The sequence below is a fragment of the Canis lupus genome, chromosome 8 (assembly GCF_048164855.1).
Source record: "Canis lupus baileyi chromosome 8, mCanLup2.hap1, whole genome shotgun sequence".
NCBI lineage: Eukaryota > Metazoa > Chordata > Mammalia > Carnivora > Canidae > Canis > Canis lupus.
The window spans coordinates 22,341,663-22,368,882 of record NC_132845.1 but is presented as its reverse complement, the minus strand read 5'-3'; the positions used below and the strand labels follow the sequence as shown (position 1 = coordinate 22,368,882).

General features: G+C 38.0%; 1 protein-coding gene across 1 annotated transcript; it reads left to right on the top strand.

Moving 5' to 3' along the window:
* Positions 1 to 5,930: 5,930 nt before the first annotated feature.
* On the top strand, positions 5,931 to 27,220 carry GCLM (glutamate-cysteine ligase modifier subunit). Its single transcript, XM_072834580.1, has 7 exons — positions 5,931 to 6,088; positions 10,717 to 10,782; positions 12,099 to 12,183; positions 15,828 to 15,887; positions 17,276 to 17,478; positions 18,618 to 18,732; positions 23,068 to 27,220. Exons 1-7 carry the CDS (start codon positions 5,963 to 5,965, stop codon positions 23,235 to 23,237), a joined length of 825 nt encoding a protein of 274 aa, XP_072690681.1. The 5' UTR covers positions 5,931 to 5,962; the 3' UTR covers positions 23,238 to 27,220.

Below are 27,220 nucleotides of genomic sequence, written 5' to 3'. Positions count from 1 at the left end.
TTGGAACTGCTACAGAAACAGGAACAAAGAGAGAAGAAAGTTGGCTTGTGAATTTTTAAAAACATGTCTAAATTACCTCTTGCTAAAAGCTTGTTCGTCTCTGGGAGTTACATATTGGCAATAAACATGTGTTAGCTGCCTTGATTAAACATGTTTTAAGGCCCAAAAAAAAAAAAAGACAGGAATTAGCAATGTTCTTGTCTGTGTGTCAACAGAGACTAGATAATTTAATATAATAACACAACAAAAATGCTTGATACAATATTAATTTTAAAGGCATGCAAAATCACATAGAGCATGATCACTGTATCATAAAACAATGAAATCTTATGGGTAATGAAAGAATAACAAGATACATTTACCCATTAGGCTGGCAAAAATTGAAAAGACAGATAATATCTAGTGTTAGTGATTGTGGGAGGAAATAGGTAGTCTTGTGCAATTTATTATTTTTTTCAAAGATTTATTTATTCATGAGACACAGAGAGAGAGAGAGAGAGACAGAGACAGAGACATAGGCAGAGGGAGAAGCAGGCTCCATGCTGGGAGCCTGACATGGGACTCAATCCTGGGACTCCAGGATCACACCCCGGGCTGAAGGCGGCGCTAAACCACTGGGCCACAGGGGCTGCCCAGTCTTGTCCAATTTAGATTTGAGTGTAATTGGTTCAGCAGTAGCTATTGGAGTAGGAAATGGGTACACCTGGTGGCTCAGCTGTTGAGCGCCTGCCTTTGGCCCAGGGCATGATCCTACGGTCCCGGGATCGAGCCCCACACTGGCCTCCGTGCATGGAGCCTGCTTCTCCCTCTGCCTATGTCTCTGCCTCTCTCTCTCTCTTTCTGTCTCTCATTAATAAATCAATAAAATCTTAAAAAAAATAAAGTAGGAAATGTGCACACCCTTCAAGATAGTAATGCAACATTTAGTTATCGGAGAAAAATGCTTCCCCATATACAAATAGGCAAGTACTAAGAATGTTTATGGCCACAATGTTTATTCTAGCAAAAGCCTGAAAGCAACTTACCTGGCCATCAAATACAGAGAATAAATAAACTACAGTATATTTGTATAATGGAGTATTAGGTTGTTTTTAATATGGATGAGTATCTACGTACTATATTTTCTGTTATGGAGAATAATAATATTAGATTTAATATCAATTGCATAAAATATTAAACCAAAATTTGATAATTTCAATATATTTTACCTCATTAAGAATAAAATGGTAATCCCTTAAAAAGGTAAAATGAATTTTAATTCTCACATTCTGTTTACTCTTGTATAACGTAAGAACACAGTATGAATAAAAATGTGATCACTTCCTGCAAAAATCAATTCAACCACGAGATCATTTTTGCTGTTTGCTTTAAATGTAAACACTTATAGCTCATGAGCTCCTGTTGGGCTTTCCAACGTTTCATTATGATTTTTTGATTTTTATTTTATTTTTTTTTAAGATTTATTTATTTATTCATTCAGAGAGAGCGAGAGAGAGGCAGAGGGAGAAGCAGGCCCCATGCTGGAAGCCCGATGTGGGACTCGATCCCAGGTCTCCAGGATCACACCCCAGGCTGCAGGATGCAGGAGGCGCTAAACCGCTGCGCCACCAGGGCTGCCCTAGGATTTTTTAAAATTGTTTTGTGATCAAATATGTTGAGGAAACTCAAGTGTAGTGTATTATAAGCCAGTTGAGGAGAATGGTTCTCAAAGGGAAGCATGGATGGTAGGTAGTATCAGATCCTGAAAAGGTCAAGGAGAATGAAGAAAAAGAGCAGCAGATATTATTTTGTATCTACAAACATTCGCAGAAGAATTTTAAAGCACATAAAACCAAAATTACACATTCCCAAAGTTGGCAATGTCAGCAATATTACTCCTCTTCTACAGAAAAGATTTCTTCAAAATAACTGTATATAATAAAATTCTTCCAATTTTTTCACTTTTTGTTTTTGTCACCAAATAAATTTAGATGATTAAGTTTCCCTTTCTCAAAACTATGGTGTTGTGGCAAGGATACCAGTAAGTAACATACATAGTCTCTTAAAGAGCTGTACAGGCATAAAAAGCATCTAAATCATACACACACACATCCGAGAATTAAAATCACCTCAATGAACATACTTTTTGCGTCAAAAATAAGTTGACGCATGGAAGAGCAAGGAGTTTAAAGATAAGGAATCTCGGTTTTGATTGGGGCCCCAACACTTACTAATAGTGAGATTTTCAATAAGTTACTTATCTGAGTTGCTATGAAGAGTAAATGAGCTTACACAATGTACATTTTAAAAGCATAACAGAATGCTGCTCTGATTTCATGCCACGAATTTGTCAATGTTGTGAGAACTGGATTATAAGGGGGAAAGGACAGAGGCATTAGTAATAGGAGCTCTCACTTACTAAACCTTTACCATGAGCCGAATACTACTAAGAGCTTTCGGTAAGCTCTCTAATTCCTCGCTCCTACCTAAGGTGGAAGATACTATATCAGGAGGAACCATGACACCTAGCCATTTCTGTAGGTCAAAAATGGTCAATTACGAGCAATTTTGTATAGTTTAAACTATTATCTGCCCAGATTGGAGAAAGTGAAACAGAGAGACTAAGTGACCTAAGTTAAAATAACCAGTATCTGGTAAGGTCAGGTTTGGTCCATGACCAATATGCTACATAAATTCCCAGCAAGAAAGCAGGTCTAATAGTTGAGGATGTAAAACCTCTAAGTTGGTTTTTTTTTTTTTTAAAGATTTCATTTATTCATTAATGAAAGAGAGAGAGAGAGACAGAGAGAGAGAGAGAGAGGCAGAGAGAGAAGCAGACTCCATGTAGGGAGCCTGACCTGGGACTCGATCCCAGGTCTCCAGGATCACACCCTGGGCCGAAGGCAGGTGCTAGACCACTGAGCCACCCAGGCTGCCCCAAACCTCTAAGTTTTTTTTTTTTTTTTTTTTTTTTTTTTATGATAGTCATACAGAGAGAGAGAGAGGCAGAGACACAGGCAGAGACACAGGCAGAGGGAGAAGCAGGCTCCATGCATCGGGAGCCCGACGTGGGATTCGATCCCAGGTCTCCAGGATCGCGCCCTGGGCCAAAGGCAGGAGCTAAACCGCTGCGCCACCCAGGGATCCCCCAAACCTCTAAGTTTTAATCAGGAATTATTCGTGTGGGGCCACCTGCGTGGCTCAGGGGTTGAGAGTCTGTCTTCAGCCCAGGGCGTGACCCCAGGGTCCCGGGATTGAGTCGGGCTCCCTGCAGGGAGCCTGCTTTTCCCTCTGCCTGTGTCTCTGCCTCCCTCTCTGTGTCTCTCATGAATAAATAAAATATTTTTTTAAAAAAAAGAATTATTTGCATGGTATTAGAGAATATACAAAAAGTTAAGAAATGATACCACAAAAAATTCAGTATAAGGATAAACTGTTTGCATTAATTAAAATACCCGCCAGTGATTTTAATTTTAATTAATTAAAATTTTAATTATGTAAACAGTTTATCCTTAATGCTTGTTAAGAAATGCTTCTTCCTGATTCTGGCACCACCCTTCTCTTCAAGGAATTCTTACCTTCATCCAGCCAACAAATACTTGGTTAAAATCAGGCGCCATCTCTAACTCCCTGCTCCAAGGAGCTTCTTTTCCACCTCACCCTCAATTCTTACCAACCGGAGTTTATCCTCTAAGACAGCATTTTGCCTTTTACTCTTTCTGAGTACTTTTCACAAAGGCAAAGGTTTCTTGAGAAAAGCCCCATAAATGTCCAACCTGAGATTCACACCAAGTCAACCACATATGAAACCAGCAAAAATGAACTACTGGGACCTCATCAAGATAAGAAGCTTTTGCACAGCAAAAGAAACAGTCAACAAAACTAAAAGACAACCTACAGAATGGGAGAAGATATTTGCAAATGACGTATCAGATAAAGGGCTAGTATCCAAGATCTATAAAGAACTTATTAAACTCAACAGCAAAGAAACAAACAATCCAACATGAAATGGGCAAAAGACATAAGAGAAATCTCACAGAGGAAGACATAGACATGCCCAACATGCACATGAGAAAATGCTTCTCATCACTTGCCATCAGGCAAATAGAAATCAAAACCACAATGAGATACCACCTCACACCAGTGAGAATGGGGAAAATTAACAAAGCAGGAAACCACAAATGTTGGAGATGATGCGGAGAAAGGGGAACCCTCCTGCACTGTTGGTGGGAATGTGAACTGGTGCAGCCACTCTGGAAAACTGTGTGGAGGTTCCTCAGAGAGTTAAAAATAGACCTGCCCTACGACCCAGCAATTGCACTGTTGGGGATTTACCCCAAAGATATAGATGCAGTGAAATGGCAGGACACCTGCACCCCAATGTTTATAGCAGCAATGTCCACAAAAGCCAAGCTTTGGAAGGAGCCTCCGTGTCCATTGAAAGATGAATGGATAAACAAGATGTGGTTTATGTATACAATGGAATATTACTCAGCCATCAGAAATGACAAATACCCACCATTTGCTTCGAGGTGGATGGAACTGGAGGGTATCATGCTGAGTGAAGTAAGTCAATCGGAGAAGGACAAACATTATATGGTCTCATTCATTTGGGGAATATAGAAAATAGTGAAAGGGAATAAAGGGGAAAGGAGAAAAAATGAGTGGGAAACATCAGAAAGGGAGACAGAACATGAGAGACCCCTAACTCTGGGAAACGAACAAGGGGTGGTGGAAGGGGAGCTGGGCGGGGGGGTGGGGGTGACTGGGTGACGGGCACTGAGGGGGGCACTTGATGGGATGAGCACTGGGTGTTATGCTATATGTTGGCAAATTGAACTCCAATAAAAAGAAAGAAAAGAAAAGAAAAGAAAAGAAAAGAAAAGAAAAGAAAAGAAAAGAAAAGAAAAGAAAAGAAAAGAAACAGGAGTAAAGAACCACAAAGGTCTCTAAGGGAGGGGCTGACGAAAATCTCCCCCGGCTCCACCGGATGAAGGGCTCTCTAACCTGAACTCATGTGCAAACTGCCCTAACACGCTCTCTCGCACGCTCAGGCCAGGCCTCGCCTTGGGAAATCGAGTTTTAGCCTGTCGAGGCCAAGACCGAGTCTCACTCGAGGGCCTCCCTGTGCAGCAAGCGGCGCGACTCACTAGACCCCGTGGGTAGGGAGAAAAGCGCGCAGCTCGGGGCGGGCGGGGACCTTGAGAAAGATGAACTAGGGCGGTAGAAAAGCGATGAGGGGGCACCTAGCCTTCACCCCCGCCTGGGAGAACTCAAACCCGCTGGTATTTCAAAGCCTCGGCAGCGGCTCTCGGGGTCTTTTTAAAGAGGTGCGGCAGGAGAGCAGCAGCGCGGCCGCCCATTGGCTGGGAGGCGAGAGCGCGAGCGCGGCGGGCGACCGGGTGGCGCGGGCGCGGGCGCAGGCAGGAGCCCCGCCCCCGACCAGCCCCGGCCCCGCCCCCGACCAGCCCCGCCCCCCGATCGGCCCCGGCCCCGCCCCCCGATCGGCCCCGGCCCCGCCCCCGCGCCCGCTCCGCCGCGCGCGCCCGCCCGCCTCCCGGCGCCACGCCCGCCGCAGGCCGAGGGCCAGTCACCCGCGGGCGGGCGTCCCGCAGCCCTCTCGCCGCCCCGCCCCGCCCGGCCCGGCCGCGGGACGGGTAACGGTTACCAAGCACTTTCTCAGCCGCGATTTCTGCTTAGTCATTGTCTTCCAGGAAACGGTCCCTCCAGTTGGGAGTCAACTCTCCGGCGGCGGCCGCAGGAGGAGCAGCCGCCGCCGCCGCCGCCGCCGCCGCCGCCGCCAGCGCGTCCTTCCCGGGCCGCCGCTGCGCCGCCGTCCGGCCTCCTCGGCCCCGAGCGCGGGCTGAGGTCCCGCCGCGTGGGGCGGGCGGCCTCGCGCCCGGCTCTCCGGCCTCCTCCCTGCCCGCGGCCCCGGCGCCGCCCGGCCGCCCTCCCGCCCTCCCGCCCTCCGTCGGCCGCTGCCATGGGCACCGACCCCCGCGCGGCCGGGGCGCTGCTGGCGCGGGCCCGCACCCTGCACCTGCAGACGGGCAACCTGCTGAACTGGGGTCGCCTGCGGAAGAAGTGCCCGTCCACACACAGCGAGGAGGTGAGAGACGCGGGGCCCCCGGGCAGGCCGCGGCGCGGGGAGGGCGCCCGGGGAGGCGCGCCCCTGGGCAACGCGGGCGCGGGGGGCGCGCGTCCTAAAACAGTCGGCAGGTGCAACTTCACCCCGAGGGATGCCTCGGCCAGTGCTCCCGGCCGGCAGCCCGACTCGCTGGACCCCTCTTGGGGCCGGGGGAGGGGAGGGGGGTGCAGGGAGGACCCACCCCTCCGCCCCAGCTCTCGCCCCCTTCCACCCCCCACCCCCCACCGCGGCCAGGTGAACACAGTTTAGATTCGCTTTTCCAGGGTGCAGGTGAAGGTAGTAGCAATAATCCACTTCGCTCTGAGGCTGTTAACAGTAGTTTCTCTGTGGCTGTGAGGCACATGACTCAAGGCTCAAATTCGCCTTCGGAGTAAGGTATGTATTTTTCTGGCTGAAGATTAACCTGCCTCGGTTTATTTGGAGACTAATCACTAGCTTGGAGTGGCAGTGATGAATCTGGAATGATACATATTCGGCCCATAGCTGGTCATCCCTCAGTGGACAGTGTGCCCAGTTAGTTGCGGAGGCCTCAGGCGGCATGGGATGCTTTCGGTGTTGAAAAATAACAGTAAATGAAGACTCACCTTTCGTCGAGGAGCTGCGTGAGTTTGGGAAAGTTCCCTTCTCTGAGTCTTGTTCGGGCAACTTCGAAGCTGGATGGTGATAAGGTCCTCATCAACTCACTGGGAGGAATCAGAGATAAAACAGGAGAACGCTCACCTTGCAGGCATATATCTCCCTTTATATCAGGATTTTAAAGAAATCTTGATTGAAAGAAAAAAAAATATCCTGTGCCGTATTACGATATCAGCCGTACTGTATTCCTAGGCAGTTTTTGCTCTTTCTTTTTCTTTTTTCTTTTTTTTAAGATTTTATTTATTTATTCAAGAGACAGAGACACACACACACAGGCAGAGGGAGAAGCAGGCTCCATGCAGGGAGCCCGACATGGAACTCGATCCCAGGTCTCCTGGATCAGGCCCTGGGCTGAAGGCGGCGCTAAACCACTGGGCCACCCAGGCTGCCCAGTTTTTGCTCTTTCATGTAAGATGTTGGTGATGGGCTTTGCAGCAGCACTGGCATCCCTTTGAGTATGCTCTGGGTCTGTGCCCAGGCCTGGGGTGGGGAGTGAGCACCCACCAGATGAGAACTCTTTGGTTGTGACTTTAATAGGAGCCGAAATCTGTATCACATTCTGTGACCAGGCTCCATCCATCTCAGTATGTCTACCTTTTTTTGTTTAAACCACCCCACTTGGACTATTTTTCCCCCAAAGAAATATTTCTCAATTTATATTATATATATATTATATTTATATTATAAATATTTATATTATAAATATTTTCTCAATTCCTTCAGTTTCCTCCCAGAACTGCTGGTTCAATACACCATTTTCCATGTATATTTACAATATTTGGTGAAAGTTTTGCCGTCTGGTTTCACTACAACACACTCTAGTGACCTTCAAAGTTTCTTGACTGCAAACCCAGTGAGCAATTTTACCTTTTGCAATCTAGTTCATAGTCCATAAGGACGGAAAGTAGGATGAGTGATTGCCTTTGGCTGGGGATAAGAATAGGTAGTGACTGCTAGTGGGCACATGGTGATGTTCTAAAGTTGGATTGTGGTGATGGCTGCACAACTCTGTAAAACTGCACACACTCTCCAAAAATCATTGAATTGTGCACATAAAATAAGTGAATTTTGTGTCTGTACTTTACTAAAGCTGTTAATCTCTCAAAGATTTTATAAAGATACCAATCTTTAGTGTATACTGTGTATTCTGTTTCTATCCTATTTTAATTTTTAAAAACTATTTCTTAATATAATGAGTCACACTCCACAGTTTGAAAAACATTGTTCAAAGGACTAATTCTAGTTTTTTTTTTTTTGGCAGGGGGTGCTGCATAAGAGGTACAAAATAAGCTAGAAAACATTTAAGGAAAACTTGAAGATACGGCAGCAAATCATAGGAAATTAGGACAGTTTAAGAGAGACAGGTTTTAATTCTGTGTTGAAAAAAAGAAACAACTTTGTAACAAATAGAGCTCCAAATTGGAATATGCTATTTGAAACAGTTAACCTCATAAAGAAACTAAGTAAATCACTCATTATTAAGAAAATTTAGGGATGCCTGGGTGGCTCAGCAGTTGAGCATATGCCTTTGGCTCAAGGCGTGATCCTGGGGTCCGGGATCAAGTCCTGCATCAGGCTCCCTGAGAAGAGCCTGCTTTTCCAACTCTGCCTATGTCTCTGCCTCTCTCTGTCTCTCATGAATAAAAAAAATCTTTAAAAAATAAAATTTACACATTGAGTAGAGAGTTAGATTAAGTTTCCTAAAAGGTCTCTTCTAGTTCTAATGTGTTTGTTTTTTAAATTCTATTATCTTTAAAATTTTTTTTCACTGGAATTTTATGAAATCAAATCTTTTTAAGTGAGCCATTATAGGACTGTTTTGCTCAGTTCTTTGTTGTAAGCTTATTTGGCCAGATGAATCATGTAGTATATTTAAAACTCTCATACAACTCCAGATCTAATGATGCACTACATTATGATGATACTTATCTTCAGTGATCCTATGCATATATGATAAGAATGAAGAGAGCAGAGAACCAAAAAAATACAAGTTTAATGTTCAATCAATATAGATAACATGTAAAAAGATTAGAAATCATTAGGTTTGTGATAATAGTCCATGAATTTCTCATTGTAACATTGTGATAATAGTTCATGAATTTCTCATTGTCTTGTGATTTGTCCTGACATTTTGCAGAATCCAAGATTAATTAAAGAAATGGTTTCAAGGGGATCCTTGGGTGGCTCAGTGGTTTAGCACCTGCCTTCGGCCCAGGGCTTGATCTTGGAGACTGGGATCAAATCCCACATCAGGCTCCCTGCATGGAGCCTGCTTCTCCCTCTGCCTGTGTCTCTGCCTCTCTCTATCTCCCTCTGTCTCTCATTAATAAATAAATAAAATCTTTAAAAAAAAAAAAAAAAGAAATGGTTTCAAGAAGGAAGTGAATACTCTGAAAATATACTTACCTTCCTGAATTGGGCTTTTTATCAGGAAAGCCTTAAGTATGCACATGAGCCATCCTTTCAGAGGAAAATATCTTAAAAATTCTCCCATGATTTGAACCAAAGAAAGTACTCCTGATAGAATTGTTAACTTCTAATCGTTCCTGCTGCCCCAACTTTTACTAATTTTGAAAAGAATATTGACTTGAAATTCTGTCCGGAATAATTATCAACTAATTTTTATTTAATATCTTAAATTTCGTTGTAAATATATTTTCCATGAAGATATAGACCTTGTAAATTGAGTTCATGTGGACTATTGAGGATAGCACATAAGTTTTTGTTGTGGATTGTGAAGCTTAACATAGATACTCTGAGCTCTTAAATTGATAAAGCAGTTGTCCCTTGTTATGTGTACTAAGATAAAAGCAATAAAATACTTGTGTCAGTTTTTATCATAAACAATCATAGATCACTAAGTTCAGAAGTTTAGCCTCTGTTATTGCAGTTTAGGGACTTGCTTCCAGTTACTCATTTATTTTTTCATTGATTGCCCACAGAATGCAAAGCACTGTGTCCTTGGATTTTTATAAGATGGTGATTTCAAATTGCTAGTGTTGCCCATTAGTGATCGTAAATCAGTTTGGTGAGCCATAGGACAGCATGTTTTTGTCTAATTAATAGAAGCCATCAGAGTACCTAGCATGTAGTGAACATATTGTTTTATAAGTTTTTTGTTCTGTCAAATGTATTTATAGTCCTTACTTTGTGAATGTATGTATGTCTTAACTTTGGAGCATATTAGACAAGTTTGAAATACACCAACATGAGGGATGAAAAATCCATTAACACTTTAATAGATATACAACATACTATAATGTTGATGTAAATAAATTTTGTTTATGTAAGAAAACATTGAAGACCGGTTGGAGGTATACCTAAGTGGTAAGAAATGTCATATAGGCTGGCATTATGCAAGTTGACTTGTATAAGATATGACTATGGTAGTTTTCAGACCTTACATGTTGATTCCTTGGAATGCTTGTTAAATGCAACTTCTGCTGCCCTGAGAGTGAGTGAGCAGGTCTAGAATGGGGCTCAGGAACTGGAATTTTTAATGAACAGGACAAGTGAATGATGGAGTTTCTCTGGCTACGCTTGGAGAATCATTTGTTCATCTTTGAGGATTTTCTCATAGTGCTTAATACTAATTTTAGTCAGACTCCTTGGACTTGAACTCCTGTTCCTCTACTTATAAACTTGTTCTTGAAAATTTTCTTTTTGTTTCTTTGTGAATGCTTTTATGTCTCAAAGGCTTACTAAACTTTCATTGTTTACAAAAACACTTTAAAAATAGATTACTGTTTTACATTAACATATTAAGATAAAAACAGATCTAACCATGTCTTTGTTGAAGAAAAGAAAAACCCTGTAGAACTAAAATTTTGTTTTTTATGGCTTTTCCTATTGACATCTTTTTCCAACCTACCAAACTAATATATTCTTATTGTAGAAGTACAGAAAAGTGTATAGAGCTTGATTAACAGTTTCAAAATGCATTCCTTTTACAGCTTCGAGATTGCATCCAAAAGACCTTGAATGAGTGGAGTTCCCAAATCAGCCCTGATTTGGTCAGGGTGAGTAAAATGTGAATGAAGAAATCATGCAGGTCAAAAGCAAAGTGCAGTAAGCAGGAAATTAATTTCCCCAGTTTTGACAGGGAAGTCAAATAGGCAATTAGCATAAAACTCCTGTGGCTGATTTACTGAGATGGTTGACTGACCCAGTATGCTTAAGCATAAAACAGAAAATCCAGGATGTTACCAACTCTTCAACTAGACTAGATACCAGGATTCTCTCTGTTAAATTCCCACCACAGTTTCTTCACAGCATATTTTGTTCCAGTTTATATTTAGTCTAGTAAAGGAATAATTATTGAACAGTTTTGGTTGTTAGGTAGAGTAAATATGGTCACTAAAAATGTTTTAATGTCAGTTTCAAATGGAACACTGGGCATTTCATTAAATGTTAATAAAGGACTATTATAAATATTAATATACAGACCACCTGTCTGCAAACCATTCTTTGGAATCCAACTCAGCCAAAAGCTCATAAAAATTACATAGACTACTTTAAGACTACGGAAGAGGACATGTGCCAGAAACAGTTGTTGCTGTGGGCATTCTGCAAGTTTAAACTCTATAGCTGTTAGGCAGATGTTGATTAATGTCTTCTTTCAGTCTCTGTTTCTCTGAAATGACATTTGCCTCTATGCATGACTGATAAACACTTACTAAGCCCTTGTTATGTGCCAGGCATTGTAATATGCTCAAGAATTGTGGGAAATGCCTCATTGTTTACTTTGTTTTAATCTTGTGAGTTAATATATTTCTGATTTACATGTACTAACATTTTACCATTTTTCTTGTAAATTATTATAATATGTTAGAATTTCCTTTACCTTTTTATTGCACTCAGAAAAACTCTTGGTTTAAAATGTTTGTGATTAATAAGTTTTTAGGATGTCATTATGCAGAATGAGTAAATATTTGCTGTTTTTCATTGGTTTCATTTTTAACCAAAATTTGTGCTGTGTTGGTGGTTCGAACTCCTCGTGGCTCCTCGCGGCTGCTCCCATGCTCCCACCACTACCATTTGTTTAGGGTCATGCATTCCTCGAGTACCTGATCAGAATGAGATACTTTTTCCCAGAAAATGGATACACATACACAGCATTTTATCTTTCTTTCAGGACTTTATAAACCTTATGCAGCCCATCCAGATGTTAGGTATCTGTTATGTTATGGTTCTCTGTTTTGTTGTTTTGTTTTGTTTTGGTTCTCTTTCTAAAGGGTATTATGGACAGTAGAAAATATATAGCTTATCAAAAACATTAATTTTTTTTAAAAAACATTAATTTTGTATTTATTGTAAACATCATGTGTTTTTGTAGGAATTTCCAGATGTCTTGGAATGTACTGTATCTCATGCAGTAGAAAAGATCAACCCTGATGAAAGAGAAGAGATGAAAGTTTCTGGTAAAGTCAAGCCTTCAGAATTTATTTTGTTATACAGTGGAAGTGATAGTGAGGTTTTGTCAGGCATGGGAATAAGCCTTTCTTTGCTTCTGGTAATAAGTGACTCAGTCACTAAGTGTCAGCAATAGATTCTTTTTTAAGCATAATGTAAACTCCAAGAGGAAGTTATAGGAGGTCAGGTTTGGCACTTAAGTGGAGTCAGAAAAGGACTTCGCCTTGCCATTCTTCAGGAAGGTCTCACTAACTTATATGTCGGACTTCAGGAATATTAAGTTGGAGAAAATGGAAAGAATAAAGGGAAGGCTTAAGAGCTGTATCTATCCAAAGTGAGCATAGGCTCTCTTTTCCTGGTGGAACACTGTTGAGCAATGGCTGAAATCACCAGGAAGTGTAGACAGAAGTCTGGGCAACAAGTTGCATGAAAAGGAATTAAAATACATGTTGCACCCATTCAACAAATGTATCGAGTGCATATTTTCCAGAGACCATGCTAAGTTCAAGGAATGAAAAAAAAAAAAAAAAAAGACAGTTCTTGTCCTCAGCTTACAGTCAGCATAGCATAGTCATTAAAAGCTTGAATTTAGCTAGATCAAAATTGCTTGGTATGCAGATTACTGACTGGTATAATCTTGGGCTAACAAGTTATTTAATCTCTCTGAGCCCTATTTTTTCATCTATAAAATAGGGATGCATCTGTTTAATGGGCTTCTTCGTAAATTAGATGAAATAACCAAAAAAACACATAACAGTGCTTGGCAAAAAGTGAAGTGCTGGGATGCTTGGGTGGCTCAGTGGTTGCGCATCTGCCTTCGGCTCAGGGTGTAATCCCGGGATCCAGGATTGAGTTCTGCGTGGGGCTCCTTGCGAAGAGCCTGCTTGTCTCTCTGCCTATGTCTCTGCCTCTCTCTGTGTGTCCCTCTTGAATAAATAAATAAAATCTTTTTAAAATATAAAAAATGAAGGGCTAAGTAGCTATTATTTATTACCATTTGTGGTTGTGATTATTTTTTATTAGGGTGGACATGTAAGATGAGATAGGGCATTGTTTTTTGACTCAGTAACTACCATTTATTGAGCCTTGTTTTATACCAGGCACTGTACTTAGCACATTTGGGTTATATTACTTTATATTACTTACATGATTGTCAAAACAATTGTATAAGGTAGGTATACCTAGTCCCATTGCACAAGTGACATTAAACAACTTGAAAGTTGTCATATAACTAGCAAGTGGTTAAACCAGGAATCCATCCAGGTATGCCTGACTCCAAAACCCATCTCTTTCTATTAATTTCACATTGCTATTTGTGTTGGAAAAGAAGTAAAAGCAATCTCTTTTCTGTGGTTGATTGTAATTTTTCATGGTTTAGACCTATCTTGGAGCTTTTTCAGGTTCTCCTCAGTTCCTAGAGGGCTTGAGATTTTTTTTTTAAAGATTTTATTAAAAAAAAAGATTTTATTTATTTATTCATGAGAGACACAGATTGAGAGAGAGGCAGAGACATAGGCAGAGGAAGAAACAGGCTCCCTGCAGGGAGCCCAATGCAGGACTCCCATCCCAGGACCCCTGGATCCCAACCTGAGCCAAAGGCAGATGCTCAACCACTGAGCCACCCAGGTGCCCCAGGGCTTGAGATTATTTATAGGTATCAAAATTCTCCCCATATGAAGAGCTTTCCTTTCTCTACATATCTAAAAATGCCTCCTCTTTCAGAGAAAGGAGACCATTTTAAATGGCACAAATTCATGGCCAGAGGGATAATGATAGGAGGAGTTTTCATGGAGTATAATTACGGGAGCTATGGGTGGATTAAAGTAGTGAAGATTAACTCTCACCTGGCAGGGGAGTGGCGATGACTTTTAAATAGGGAAGTAGCATAAGGAAATCAATGCTTTAGGAAGATTATCTAACAGTAAAAAGGAAAGGACAAATAAATATACAAGGTAAATTTGTTGTATTTGTTGAATACTTGGAAATTCACATAGAGTGATTTCATTAGCCCTCTTTTCTCTCCATTCCCTTTTCTGATTTTCTCTCCTACTACTCTATTGAATAAATTTAGATTTTAAACAATGAATTTACATGAAGTGAATCTTTACAAATAAATTTGAGTTTGAATCAAGTCAAAGCCTCAATCTTATGGAAAACTACTCAGTTTACCTGGTAACCAAAGAAATGCCAATTAATGCACTCCTGGACAGGTGTATATTACATCTACTAAATTAGCAAAAACATATAGTTTTTGATAGTGTCCTATATTGTTAGGAGAGCAATTCTTAATTTTTAGTTGGGTGGGAAACTGGTACAAATCTTTTAAATAGAAGTAGGAAGTAAATAAGAACAAGATTCAGGGTGCCTGGGTGGCTAAGTCAGTTAAGCGTCTGATTTCAGCTCAGGTCACGATCTCAGGGTCCTGGGATCAAGCCCCATTTCTGGCCGTGCTCAGGGAGGAGTCTGCCTCTCCATCTTCCTCTGCCTCTCCTCCCACTCTTGTGCTCTTTCTCAAATAAATAAAATCTTAAAAAAGAACAAAATTCACAAAAAAGATCATACCCTTTGACTCATATACATATTTTTAACAATTTGTCCTTAGGAAATGCTTCAGCAGACTGGTGCAAAGTTACCAAGATGTTTATTTTAGCATTGTATGTGATAACAAAAAACTGGAACTAACGTAAATGTTCAAAAAGTAGGAAATCATTTGAGTTATAACGTATCAAAATTATAGAATAATGTTCAGTCATTAAAAATGAATATCTAAAAGTATTCATTAAAATAGAGTATACAATAAAATTAAATTAAAAAAATAAAATAAAATAAAATAAAATAAAATAAAATAAAATAAAATAAATAAAATAGAGTATACAAGAGCAGCCCCGGTGGCTCAACGGTTTAGCGCCACCTTCAGCCCAGGGCGTGATCCTGGATACCCGGAATCGAGTCCCACCTCGGGCTCCCTGCATAGAGCCTGCTTCTCCCTGTGCCTCTGCCTCTCTCTCTCTGTCTCTCTGTCTTTCATGATTAAATAAATAAAATCTTTTTTTATTTTAAAGATTTATTTATTTATTTAATTATAGAGAGAGAGACATGTAAAAGAGACAGATGTAAAAAAATATATTACATAAAGGCAAACTAAATAGAAGTGGAATAAATGTTACCTATCTTCATATGATCAAAAGCTGGAAACTAATGTCTAAAACTTAAAATGATTATGTGTTAGAAAGATGGGATCATGGAGTTTTTTTCATTTTTTTCCCCCATTATAAGCAAGTTTAACCTAGCCTTTTATTGATTTTAGTTTATTGGAGAATGTATGTAATATGTTCCATTAATATTTAATTCCTAAAAATGAATTACAAGCATTTTAAGTTTGTATATTTATGTGACCTGCCTTCTAACAATGGAAAATTAATATTTGTTTCTTTGACAAGTGCATATTTTTTGGCAACTAGCATATAATTTAAAAATTACAATGGAAATATTCTTTCATGTTTTAAAAATGAAAACTATGAAATTATGTGATTAGGAATAGAAAAATAATTCAGGATTCTCTGTCATCTTCGTATTGTTGGCAGTGTTCATACTGTGTAGTAGAATGTTTACCCAAATGTAGTAATCAATTTTATTTTCTTTTGTTACCCAGCAAAACTGTTCATTGTAGGATCAAACTCTTCATCATCAACAAGAAATGCAGTTGATATGGGTAAGCAAAAATTTAACTATGTTCATAATGAACTTTATTTTTTTTTTAAGATTTTATTTATTTATTCATGAGAGACATAGCGAGAGAGAGGCAGAGACACAGGCAGAGGGAGAAGCAGGCTCCATGCGGGGAGCCCGACGTGGGACTCGATCCTGTGTCTCTAGGATCACAGCCCTGGCTGAAGGTGGCACTAAACCGCTGAGCCACCAGGGCTGCCCCCATAATGAACTTTAAATTAGTGTAGGTTTATTAGTTATATCTTGTGTTCAGGACCAGGTGAAAAAGAAGATGAGCTCGTCCCAATTTTACTTTCTAAAGTTCTAGCCTAATTTCTTAAGGCTTCCGTCAGATCATATTGACTTATGTAGGTATTTTGATACGTCAGAGAAATGCAAAAGATGTGACATAATTAATTGTTAACTATGCATTTGGAGATAAAATTCTCCTTAACTGTATTCTTAGCCCTTGTAGACTATCGGTGAAACACCATGACCACCACCACTGCAACAAAATAAGCATTTTCATCTTTGTTCAACACTTGGTTAGGTTATTGTGATATTACATTTATTCAACATTTTTTCTTTTCTTTCTTTTCTTTTTTTAAATATTTTATTTCTTATTCATGAGAGACACAGAGAGAGGCAGTGACATAGGCAAGGGGAGAAGCAGGCTCCCTGTAGAAAGCTTGATGTGAAACTCGATCCCTGGACCGAGGATCATGCCCTGAGCCAAAGGCAGACTCTTCAACCACTGAGCCACCCAGGTGTCCCAACATTTTTTCTTTTAAGACATTCTTCCAATATTATAGACGTTGAACACTGAAATAATTAGCTCATTAATATATCTGTGGAATGAACAATCATCACTTAAACTCTTTCAATTATTTTTACAGAAATTATCTACCTCTATAATATAAATTAGGACTATAAATTTAGTTTTTCAGAGTCTCAAGACTATTCTTGGCCATGACTACCAATTATAAAGCATGAGGTCAGAATTCTTGTGATCATCCATACAAGATACTGGTAGAACTGGAGAAGAGAATTTTATGAAGATAAAGAAGCTACCAAAAAATTCCTAGGGCCTAGGAAATAAGGAGGCCTTTTTCCCCAGAAGGACTATCATAGCTTGAGTCCCTAGGAAAGAGGCAGGTCAAACAAACTGACTTGTCCGCCACACAGACCAAGTAGATGAACAGGGGCTTAGACTTTTTAAGAGATGGAAATGTTCTAAATGATAGGTAAATTATGAAACTGAATGAAATAACCTATATTAGAAAACTAGTGAACTGTATGGACAGAATTTAGTGGGATACTTGAAGAATGTTGGAAATCTTCATTTTTAATATGTAACAAATACTTACCATATTTTGTTTTCCTTCACATCAGCCTGTTCAGTCCTTGGAGTTGCACAGCTGGATTCTGTGATCATTGCTTCACCTCCTATTGAAGATGGAGTTAATCTCTCCTTGGAGCATTTGCAGCCTTACTGGGAGGAATTAGAAAACTTAGTTCAGAGCAAAAAGATTGTTGCAATAGGTACCTCTGATCTAGACAAAACACAGTTGGAACAGCTGTATCAGTGGGCGCAGGTAAAGCACAGCTCAATCACAAGCACTCTGGGAGGAGCCTATCTTTTAGAGTCTTTGCTACGTATCATTTAGCATCATATGCAATAGTGGACACTTATGATGGGGTGGCTATTCCAAATATGGGAGTTTTGAGGCAAGCTTTATCTAAAGCATTGGACTTTTTTGTCTCAAATATATACCTAATTGAACTTAATATGAATCTCACTTAAAAGGAGTGACAAAAACACTAAAATGTGTACTGAAGCATTACAGTAAAGTGAATTTAGGCTATTTCCTCAGGTTTTACTTTGTGATAAAAATACTACATTTTTCTCTATGATTAGGTCATGGTTCTGATTTCTTAAGGAAATATCATATGTAACAAATATTTTGCTGTTATTTAAAGATATAAAAGACTTTTGGTTCATAGAATTTGATAAGGAATAGGTATCAAATTAATCACCACCACTCTCTGGCCTAATAGTATACAATATTATTAGGAAACTTGCTTACTAGTATTTTACCTTTACTTCCTGTATTTTTGTTTATTCTTTTTACTTGATCCCCAGCCTTCCCCTTTACAGAGCTTTCAGTTTCTTATGGACAGGAAGACTTTAGAGAAAGTATTGTCCCTTCTCCCTTTGATTTGGTGATAGCCAGAATGCAGCTAAGATTCTGCTGGAGAGACTTGGGTGATCTGGAATGTATCTGTAAATTAACCAGAGAAACTTTTAGAAATTATCTAATTCATTTTCAACATGTGTCTGATTTATAACCATATTTTATACTTTAACTGTTCTTATGTTTCTATTTGATCCTTTACCTTGAGGACCTATTCCCTCTTTAAGAGCTGGAACCATTGCACTTAGAACTGTGTTTCTGAGGCAAGTGTATTAGATTGCAAGTTGTAGCAGGACAATTTCTAAGGGTTGTAGCACTATATTGGCTTTTTTCCCCCTTTCCTAGAGCTTTCCTGTCCCCGTTACCACTGACATGAGTTAGAAAAAGCAGCATACATTAACAAATATGTTCATACAAAAATGTTTTATGAACTTTAAGCACTATGAAATGCAGTCTTTCATATTTTCTAAAATTGTGTTCTTTTACTGCTTTCTACTTTTCATAGTACTTAGTGGCAGTGTCCTGATTTTCACTTCTAGGTAAAACCAAATAGTAACCAAGTTAACTTGGCCTCCTGCTGTGTGATGCCTCCAGACTTGACTGCATTTGCTAAACAATTTGACATACAGCTGTTGACTCATAATGATCCAAAAGGTAAGACTTATATTTTCATTTGATTGATTGATCATGAGCTTTTTATCTTATAAGAAACTACTTGTTAAAATTTAATTTTTAATTTTATACAGTGATAAATGTTACCTGGAACTTTTCATAATAGTTTGAAATGTATATGACTTTAGTTTCACAAAACTTTATTTTGTCTATCAGTGAGAAAAAAATTGAAGGGATCATTTCCTGAACAGCCTGTTGAAGTTTATAAATATTAAACTACACAAAAAAGATCTTTTGAGATATTCTAAGTAGTATCATATAAAACCTTGTATAGTACAGCAAAAATTGTACCAAACAGCCACTTATTTAAAGAGGGTAAATATCTGGAAAGAGAGGCAGGTAAAATTTATTTTGAAATTTGAGCATCTTAGGATAGGTAATTGATTAGGTATTTTATTAATCATTACTATCAAGATCTATGTCATCAATTAGAAACATTGTTTGATTAATGAGAATGGCTTGTCCACCTTCTGTAGAATGATGTTTTATGAACATTTTATGGGATAAGTAGGAAAGCTGAGAAGAGAATGTTTTATACTTTATTTAGCAGTCTCCCCCATTCTCATTTTTTCAGTGAAAAAATGAAATGGTATTTTTAGTAGTTATAACTGTGAAATGTCTTGTGAAAGTTTTAAATCTCTATAACATTTTTATAGAAGTTCTAGTTTAATAAATACTAGAGGAGGTAAGTAAAAAACATGTAGCTTTTACTTCCATGTCTAAAAAGATGGCATTATATTGGTGGTTTGACACAGTTTATTTTTAGTGTGCTTATGGATAACCCCTTAAGCTGTTACATTACTTATTAGCAATCTGCCCCATTCTCATTTTTTCACTGTTTTGTAGGAAAAGGAGTTGTTTTAATAGTTATTGCTCCTCAAATGCTAGGCATCATGCTAAATGCCTTAGAAAGATGATCTGTAATCCTCACAACAGCTGAAACTAGGCATTTTATTGATGAGAAAATAGAGCCTTACAATTTAAGAAACTAGCCAAGGTCACTCAGCTGGCAAAGGGCAAAATTTAAACTTAGACTTGGTTCTGGTTAAATTGGGAGCCTTTCTCCCCAATACTGTACTATCGTTTTGATTTGAGATGTAAACACTGTAGTATTTCAATCTGAGAACCTTATTTCTTGTCAGTTTCCATTTAAATGATACCAGAGTAAGAGATAATGACTTTTGCTTCTCCCTACAGTAAGTACTTTGACAAGTGATTAGATTCATTAAAAAAAAAAAAAAAATCATTTTAGTGAAAATCTAACAAAGAATTTCTATGCTGATTTATTCGGAAACATAAACCATTTAAATTCTAACTTTCCATATGTTGGCAAGATACTATATCATTTATCTGTTTCAGGGCAGGGGGAGGATGTGCAGCTCTTCCAACAGTAATTATTATCAAAGCTGATGGATGAGCCTACACCCCGTTCTGGCCCCACTTAAAAAAAAAAAACTCTTTCCCTTTTCCAGTAGGAAAGGAAATAGGATAAGACTAAGGTGTCTGGTATTTTATTTCCATGATACCTAAAGTTGGCATGTGGATATGTGCTAATGCATCGTTGTTATGGCAAAATAAATTGCATATACATATGAGAAGAGAGATTTAATCCTTTTTTGGTATTTTTTGTTTTACTGACATAACTTGACATTTAAATGTCTTTCTAATTTTAATACTAAACTCTTTAATTAGAATTTATAGGTTGATCCTGCATTAGTGATTCTTCACTTTGATCTATAATGAAGCAATTCTTTTCTTAAAAGATTTATCATGTTTACTGATTCTAAAGAGCTCGCATAGTTAATTTAAAAGTATGTAGTTAAGTTGATGAATAGCATAGCTCTCTGTGTCACATTTTATTTTTTAAGCAATCAAGTTGTAAAACATTAAATCTACTTGTCATCCAAAGTAGCTTTGTTTTTAAGTCCCCTCTAAGTCCCCTGTTCTAAAGTCCCCAGTTCTAAAATTAACCTATTCTTCAGAAAGTGTTTATTTTCCATTATTCTTTGTCCTAGGATTTGTGGTAACAGTTTAACTACAACCAGGGTAAAATTGTGAAGTAGGAGATCCTGACTCAGAGCCTTCCCCTTTTTGTTTATTTTACCCTCCCCTCACTCCCATTAAATCTGATCTGCCTAATGCCTCATTCCCTCTAGGTCCTGTTCTCTGTAAGTCTGATAAATCCATGTTCATGTTACTTTCCCAAGGAGACATTTGCCTTCCATTTGTGAAACCTACCACTTAATGTCTGCATGAATTTGGGCAAGTGATCTACCTCTCTGCCTCATTTGCCCCCTGGAAAAGGAGAGAGTATTATCTGTCTTATAGGGTTAACATGTGGATTAAAGGAGTTAATACAAGTTAAGTACTCAGAAAAGTGCCTGGCACATGATAATAGCTAACATTTACTGAGAGTTTACTATTGATGTTACTCAAATATCACAGCAGTTCTTTTGGGTCAGGTGGGTCCTTTCGTGCTCCCACATCATACTGTATAGATCACTTAGTCCCTATTTGGTTGCTTCTGACCCTGATAGAATGTTTACAGATTGATTGAGTGATTCAGCAGATATTTGAGTACCTACTATATGTCAGGCATTGTTCAGTCCCTTATAGGGAGTCAGAGGAATTCTAACCCTCAAGGAATTTATGTTTTGTTGGGAAGAGATAGACAGTAAGGTAAATGTTAAATGTAATAAATGGTGGTATATGCTATGGAGAAAAGTTGACTGAGGGAGAAAAGAGTGCCCAGGTTAGGGGTTGTTTTATACAGAGTAGGGAGGCCTCTCTGCTAACATGACATTAATCAGAGACCTACAAGAAGGGTGAGAGCCCTGTGAGAATCTGGAAGAAGAGTGTTCAAGGAAGAGGGAGCAACTCATTCAAAGGCCTCAAAAAGTGTGTGTGTGCTTGAGGATTTCAGGATACAGGTATGAGGCCATTGTGGCTGGAGGAGAGGCAGTGAAGAGGGGAATAGTACATCAGAGCAGGAGTAGAGGGTTTGGACATGAATATGGAATTAGAAAATTATTTCATCAAAAAGATACAAATAAAAAGATAGGGACACCTGGGTGGCTCAGTGGTTGAGCGTCTGCCTTCAGCCCAGGGTGTGATCCCGGGGTCCTGGGATCGAGTCCCACATCAGGCTTGCTACATGGAGCCTGCTTCTCCCTCTGCCTGTGTCTCTCCCTCTGTGTGTGTGTGTGTGTGTGTGTGTGTGTGTGTGTGTGTTTGTGTGTGTATGTCTCATGAATAAATAAATAAAATCTTTTTTTATTTATTTTTAAAGATTTTATTTATTTATTCATGAGAGAGGCAGAGACACAAAGGGAGAAGCAGGCTCCATGCAGGGAGCCCGATGTGGGACTCAATTCTGGATCTCCAGGATAACGCCCTAGGCTGAAGGGGCGCTAAACCGCTGAGCCACCCAGGCTGCTCTGAAATCTTTTAAAAAACAAAACAAAACAAAAAGATAACCATTGCCAGAGAGTTTTTAAATGATTGCTGGTACTTGTGAGGATATGGTAGGATTGACACTCTGTTATCAACTGCTAGTGGAAATATAAAATACAGCTGTTAAGGAAAGTAATTGGCAATATACTGTCTATCAGACCTTTAAAATGTACTTATACTTTGACTTTGTCATTCCGTAGCCAGGCATGCATTTTAAAGATGTTCAGTGCAGTATTATTTTTATTAGGAAATACCTAAATTTTTTTGGTCAACAATGAGGAAATGTATAAATGATGAGATCTATATAATATAGTATCTGGATAATTATTTAAAATGATACTTTCACAGAATATTTAATTACATGGGAAGATTCATAATATAAGTTGAAAAAATAAGTAAATTAGGCTGTAACTACAGCGTGATTTTTAGTTTTTGATATATGGAAAGATAGATACAGAAAAAAGTTGGAAGGAAATACATGGCAATGGAAATGATCCATCTCTGCTTGATAGGATTATGGGTACATTTTTCTTCTTTGTATGTAACTTTTCTGTATTTTCACTGGCTGTACATTAGAATTGCCTGGAAATCTTCCCAAAAAGAACAAGAAACAAATATGCAGGTTCCACTCATCAGAGGTTATGAATTAAATAGGCTGGGGTACAGGGGTACTTTCTAAAGAACTGCCTGGATCTTTCTGATATTCTGGTTCAGATTCATAGCACACATCAAGGGAAACCATATTTTATAATCAATTTTGAAGTGTTTCTTTTGTTGCTTTTAAATGTTTATCTACATGGTAAAGTGCTGTTATTTTCTAATTTAACACTGGATGTTTGTTTGTGTGTGTGTGTTTGTTTTAAGAACTGCTTTCTGAAGCCAGTTTCCAAGAAGCCCTTCAGGAAAGCATCCCTGACATTCAAGCACAGGAGTGGGTGCCCCTGTGGCTACTGAGATATTCGGTCATTGTTAAAAGTAGAGGAATTATCAAATCAAAAGGCTACATTTTGCAAGCTAAAAGAAGGGGTTCCTAACTACGACTTAGGATCATAACCTACTGACTTGTATTTTCCTTGAATATAAGATAAAATTGAGACGTGTAAAAATTAGTTACTGGCTGTAAATGGTGTCATGGAGGCAGATATTCTTCAGTTATATTTGACAATGTTATCTGCCAATTTTGAATACTTTTCTTGCCTCCATATCAGTTCACTCACATGAACCACTGTATTGTTTTCATTAAACTATTGTTTTCTAATTGAAATTGTCTATAAAGAAAGTACTTGCAATATATTTTTCCTTTATTTTTATGACTAATAGAAATCAAGAAAATTTGTTGTTAGATATATTTTGGGCCTAGGCATCAGGGTAATGTATATACATATTTTTTATTTCTAAAAATTAATGGCTTCTTATTCTATAGTATAAGCAATTTAATTACAATTGTTAAAACTGCAATACTGGAAGATATTTTTTCTGTTATTAATAAGATGATTATATCCCAGAGTAACTGGAGTAGCTGGGATCTATTAGTAGTCTAAGTAAAATTCATTTCTTCAATACATGAATGAAAACTTAAATTTAGCTGTCCTTGCTTGTAGTTTACCTATAATGATTTAATCCTGTATTCTTGTGCCATATTTTCCTTGCTATTATTTCCAAGACAAACCAAAGTAAATCTGAAAAAGGAGACTAGAATCTTTGAAATTATTGTTTGGGGGATTTATAAAAGCAACTATTATCATCTCCAGATTCTTTTTAATACTTGATCCATTCTTAATATTTTGCTATTCATTCAAGAATATTCAGTAAGTATTGAGTGTTTACCATGTGCTGAGCACTGTGGCTCTGGGGGAAAGGGGGTGTGCAGAGATTCAGAATCAGTTGAGTAAAATATGTAATATTTGCTCCTCACTAATAACTGACTTGGAGGGACAAATAGAAAGCGAGAAAAAAAAATCTTTAATTCAGGGCCAACACTGTCTAGACAACTTGAGATATGGTCTTAACTGTTTAAAAGCAAAATGATATAATCAAAACTTTAGAGCTGGAAAAGGTTATGGATTATTTCTTATAATTCCTCATTAGTTTAAGAACCAGAAAAGAGAAAATAAATAAGCCATGGCCTTTGATATATACTGCAGGTCTCCTTAGTTCTATAAATTTGTATCTGTAACCCAGATGGTTTGAAAAGGTTTTAAATATGCCTTGTATGTCAATCAGTACTTTTAAACCATGTGTCTTAATACATGGTTTATAAAAAATAAACTAATATATAAAACTATTTTGCCCAAGTTTTTTCAACTTAGAGAAAAGAAAAGTGGTTCCATATTCAAATAAATACACTAGAGCCACCTCGGTGGTGCAGTCGGTTAAGTTATCCGACTCTTGGTTTTGGCTCAGGTCATGAGATCAAGCCCTGTGTAGGACTCTGACTCTTGGTGCCAGAATTGGCTTGGGATTCTCTTTCTCCCTCTCTACCACACCCCCACCCCTGCCGCCACTCACAGTCCGTGCACTCTCTCTCTCTCAAATAAATAAATATTTAAAAAAAAAATATATATATATATATACACACACACACCAGACTCTTCCTACCCTAAATAAGCTTTTGTAGTTTACTGGTCAGATAATTTGATCATTAGAATTGTAACAAATCAGCTGACTGACTTGCTAAAACTAGACCTAGAGCTTCCTAAAGCCTTATATAGCCTTTATATTAATTGTATACAATATTATTGAATGTATATAGTTAACTTTTTTATTTCGAAATGTGCAACATGTTTTCATACAACATAAGTCTTTAAACAAATGCTTATTTTAATTTAAGCCTTAACAGTTAATTGGTCAAACTATTTTAAGAGGGAACTTTAATATCACATTTGTTGCTTCTTAAAACCCTACACTTAAAAAATTCGATTGTTTGAAGGGTTATTTTGAAAGTGGGAAAATAAACTTATGTTGCTAATTGATCTAAACTTTAGAGGAGCTTTTTTTGTGTTCTTTCTCCCCACCTCCTGACAAAGAAGCAAGACTATAGATTCATTTTGTGAAGGGGATCATGTATGTATGGGACTTCAAAATGAGTTTTTTGTTTCATTTCTGTACCTTTAATTTCTGTTATTGAATAACCTTTTTTAAAAACTGATTTTTTTAAGGCTTTACAATTTTTCAAGCTGATGTTCACATCTTTTTTTTTGTGAACTATCAGAATATAGTGAATGCTTTTCAGATATTTAAGGACTTAATGTTTAAAAAGCCATAAAATAACAAACAGTATACTACCAAATAATTGTTTAAAGCTGAAAGCTAAGTTATCAACAGTGTATATAACAGGTATGTTTTCTGAGGTGAGGTGTATTCAGTGACTCAAGGCAGAAAGAACTTATTTTTTTTTCAGTAAACATGAAAAGAAACTATAAGTTTATTATATTTCCAAAGTACACTGGAGCCTTACATTAACACAATATACCATAACTTAGAATTTGTTCTGTGATGAGTCTGTCTTGAATTCCCATCCAAGAAACTGTAGTCACCAGAAGGACCAAGGTGTCTTATAAAATATGTTCATATGATGTAAATTCTGAAGGCCACATTGTACCAGTACACTCGTAGAGTATCCATTTAGGAATGGCCTGTGCTAGATTGAATAACAAAAAGCTAATAATTTTTCTGTTCTCAAAGATCACTTAAACAGCCATGTGTGGAATGGAAAATAAAGTTACTCTATTTTGAGTGGATGGTCAGACTTTTCCCTACCAGAGCCGAGAAGTAACTGAAATAGGATCTCAATTTTCAATGATAAAGGTCTAAGGCTCATTTAAGTACATCTCATTTTTTAACGGATTTTCTTTGCAACTTTTCAACCTAGCATTTTCAATACTGGGGAATGTAAGTGATTGACAATTCATCTCTTTGCCAGTTGTACATTTACAGAAATTTGAAGTTGCTTTAATGGGAATTTAAACCATTGTTTTCATAATCAAATATACCACCTTCTGATTCTGAACATACTTTTTAAAGTTAACTTCATAATGTACCAGACCTTGTACCTGTCATTTTCCCATAAAGATGATGGGATATGTCAGCTTTATTTTTGAAAACTATGTAACATAACTTTCATTAATATTTTTTATAGTTTTCAGAATTAGAAATAATTAGGGGAAAATGTTTTTGTTAGATAATTCTACTTTTATGTGTCTTTAGTGATGTATTATAAAATACAGGCAAAATATAAAGCATAAAGCATTAATATTTATGTCTTTAATTTCACCTATACTATGAGTATTATGAATTATCTAATTAAAATAAAGTGTGTTGTATATTTTTTCATTGCGTTGTTTGAATAGCTGAAAGCATCCTAGAGTATTGATTTTGACCTATTTGAACTCAAATTCAGTATGATTTGAAAATATAATTTTTACAGATCCAAACCATAAAGCTATTCATGTATTCATTCAGATTCATTAAATGCCTACTATATGCCAGCCACTGTGTAAGATATTGGCAGATAGACACAAATAAAAAACCTCTGTCTTTAAGGAGCATATAGTAGTTGTGGGGGGTTAGAGAGATCTGTACATGAACAAGAGCAATAAAGTCTGCATCTGTTGGTGATGGAAGTGGGGCCAGGGAGTATGTACTGCTTGGAGGCTTCCCTGAAGAAATTAGCCTAGAGTAGGATGAAAGAAGGAGTGGGAATTCCAGCAGAGGCCTTTGTTTGCCTTGTTTGTAAATAAGCTTTTATTGAATGATGAACAACTTTTATGTAAACTTTAGAAATTCAGTGAAAAGTTTCTTAAAGAGCTTGCCCTTAACAGTTAGAAGGGAATGGCTTCTGTTGAGACAAGAGTGAGGTGGGAAAAGTAATATCTTATAAAAAAGAGGCTAAAATTTGACCAAATCTCCCAAATATATCAGAATATGGCTGTTATGTAGTTTCACTACCAGAAAAGCCAAACAAAACTTTAGTATGTATCTCTCGGCAATGAATAAACGTATAAAATGTCATACAAGA

Coding starts and splice junctions, on each gene's coding strand:
- GCLM (XM_072834580.1), top strand. CDS start 5,963: ATGGGCACCGACCCCCGCGCGGCCGGGGCGCTGCTGGCGCGGGCCCGC. Junction 10,783..12,098: donor TCAGCCCTGATTTGGTCAGG/GTGAGTAAAATG, acceptor GTGTTTTTGTAG/GAATTTCCAGATGTCTTGGA. Junction 18,733..23,067: donor GACTCATAATGATCCAAAAG/GTAAGACTTATA, acceptor GTTTGTTTTAAG/AACTGCTTTCTGAAGCCAGT.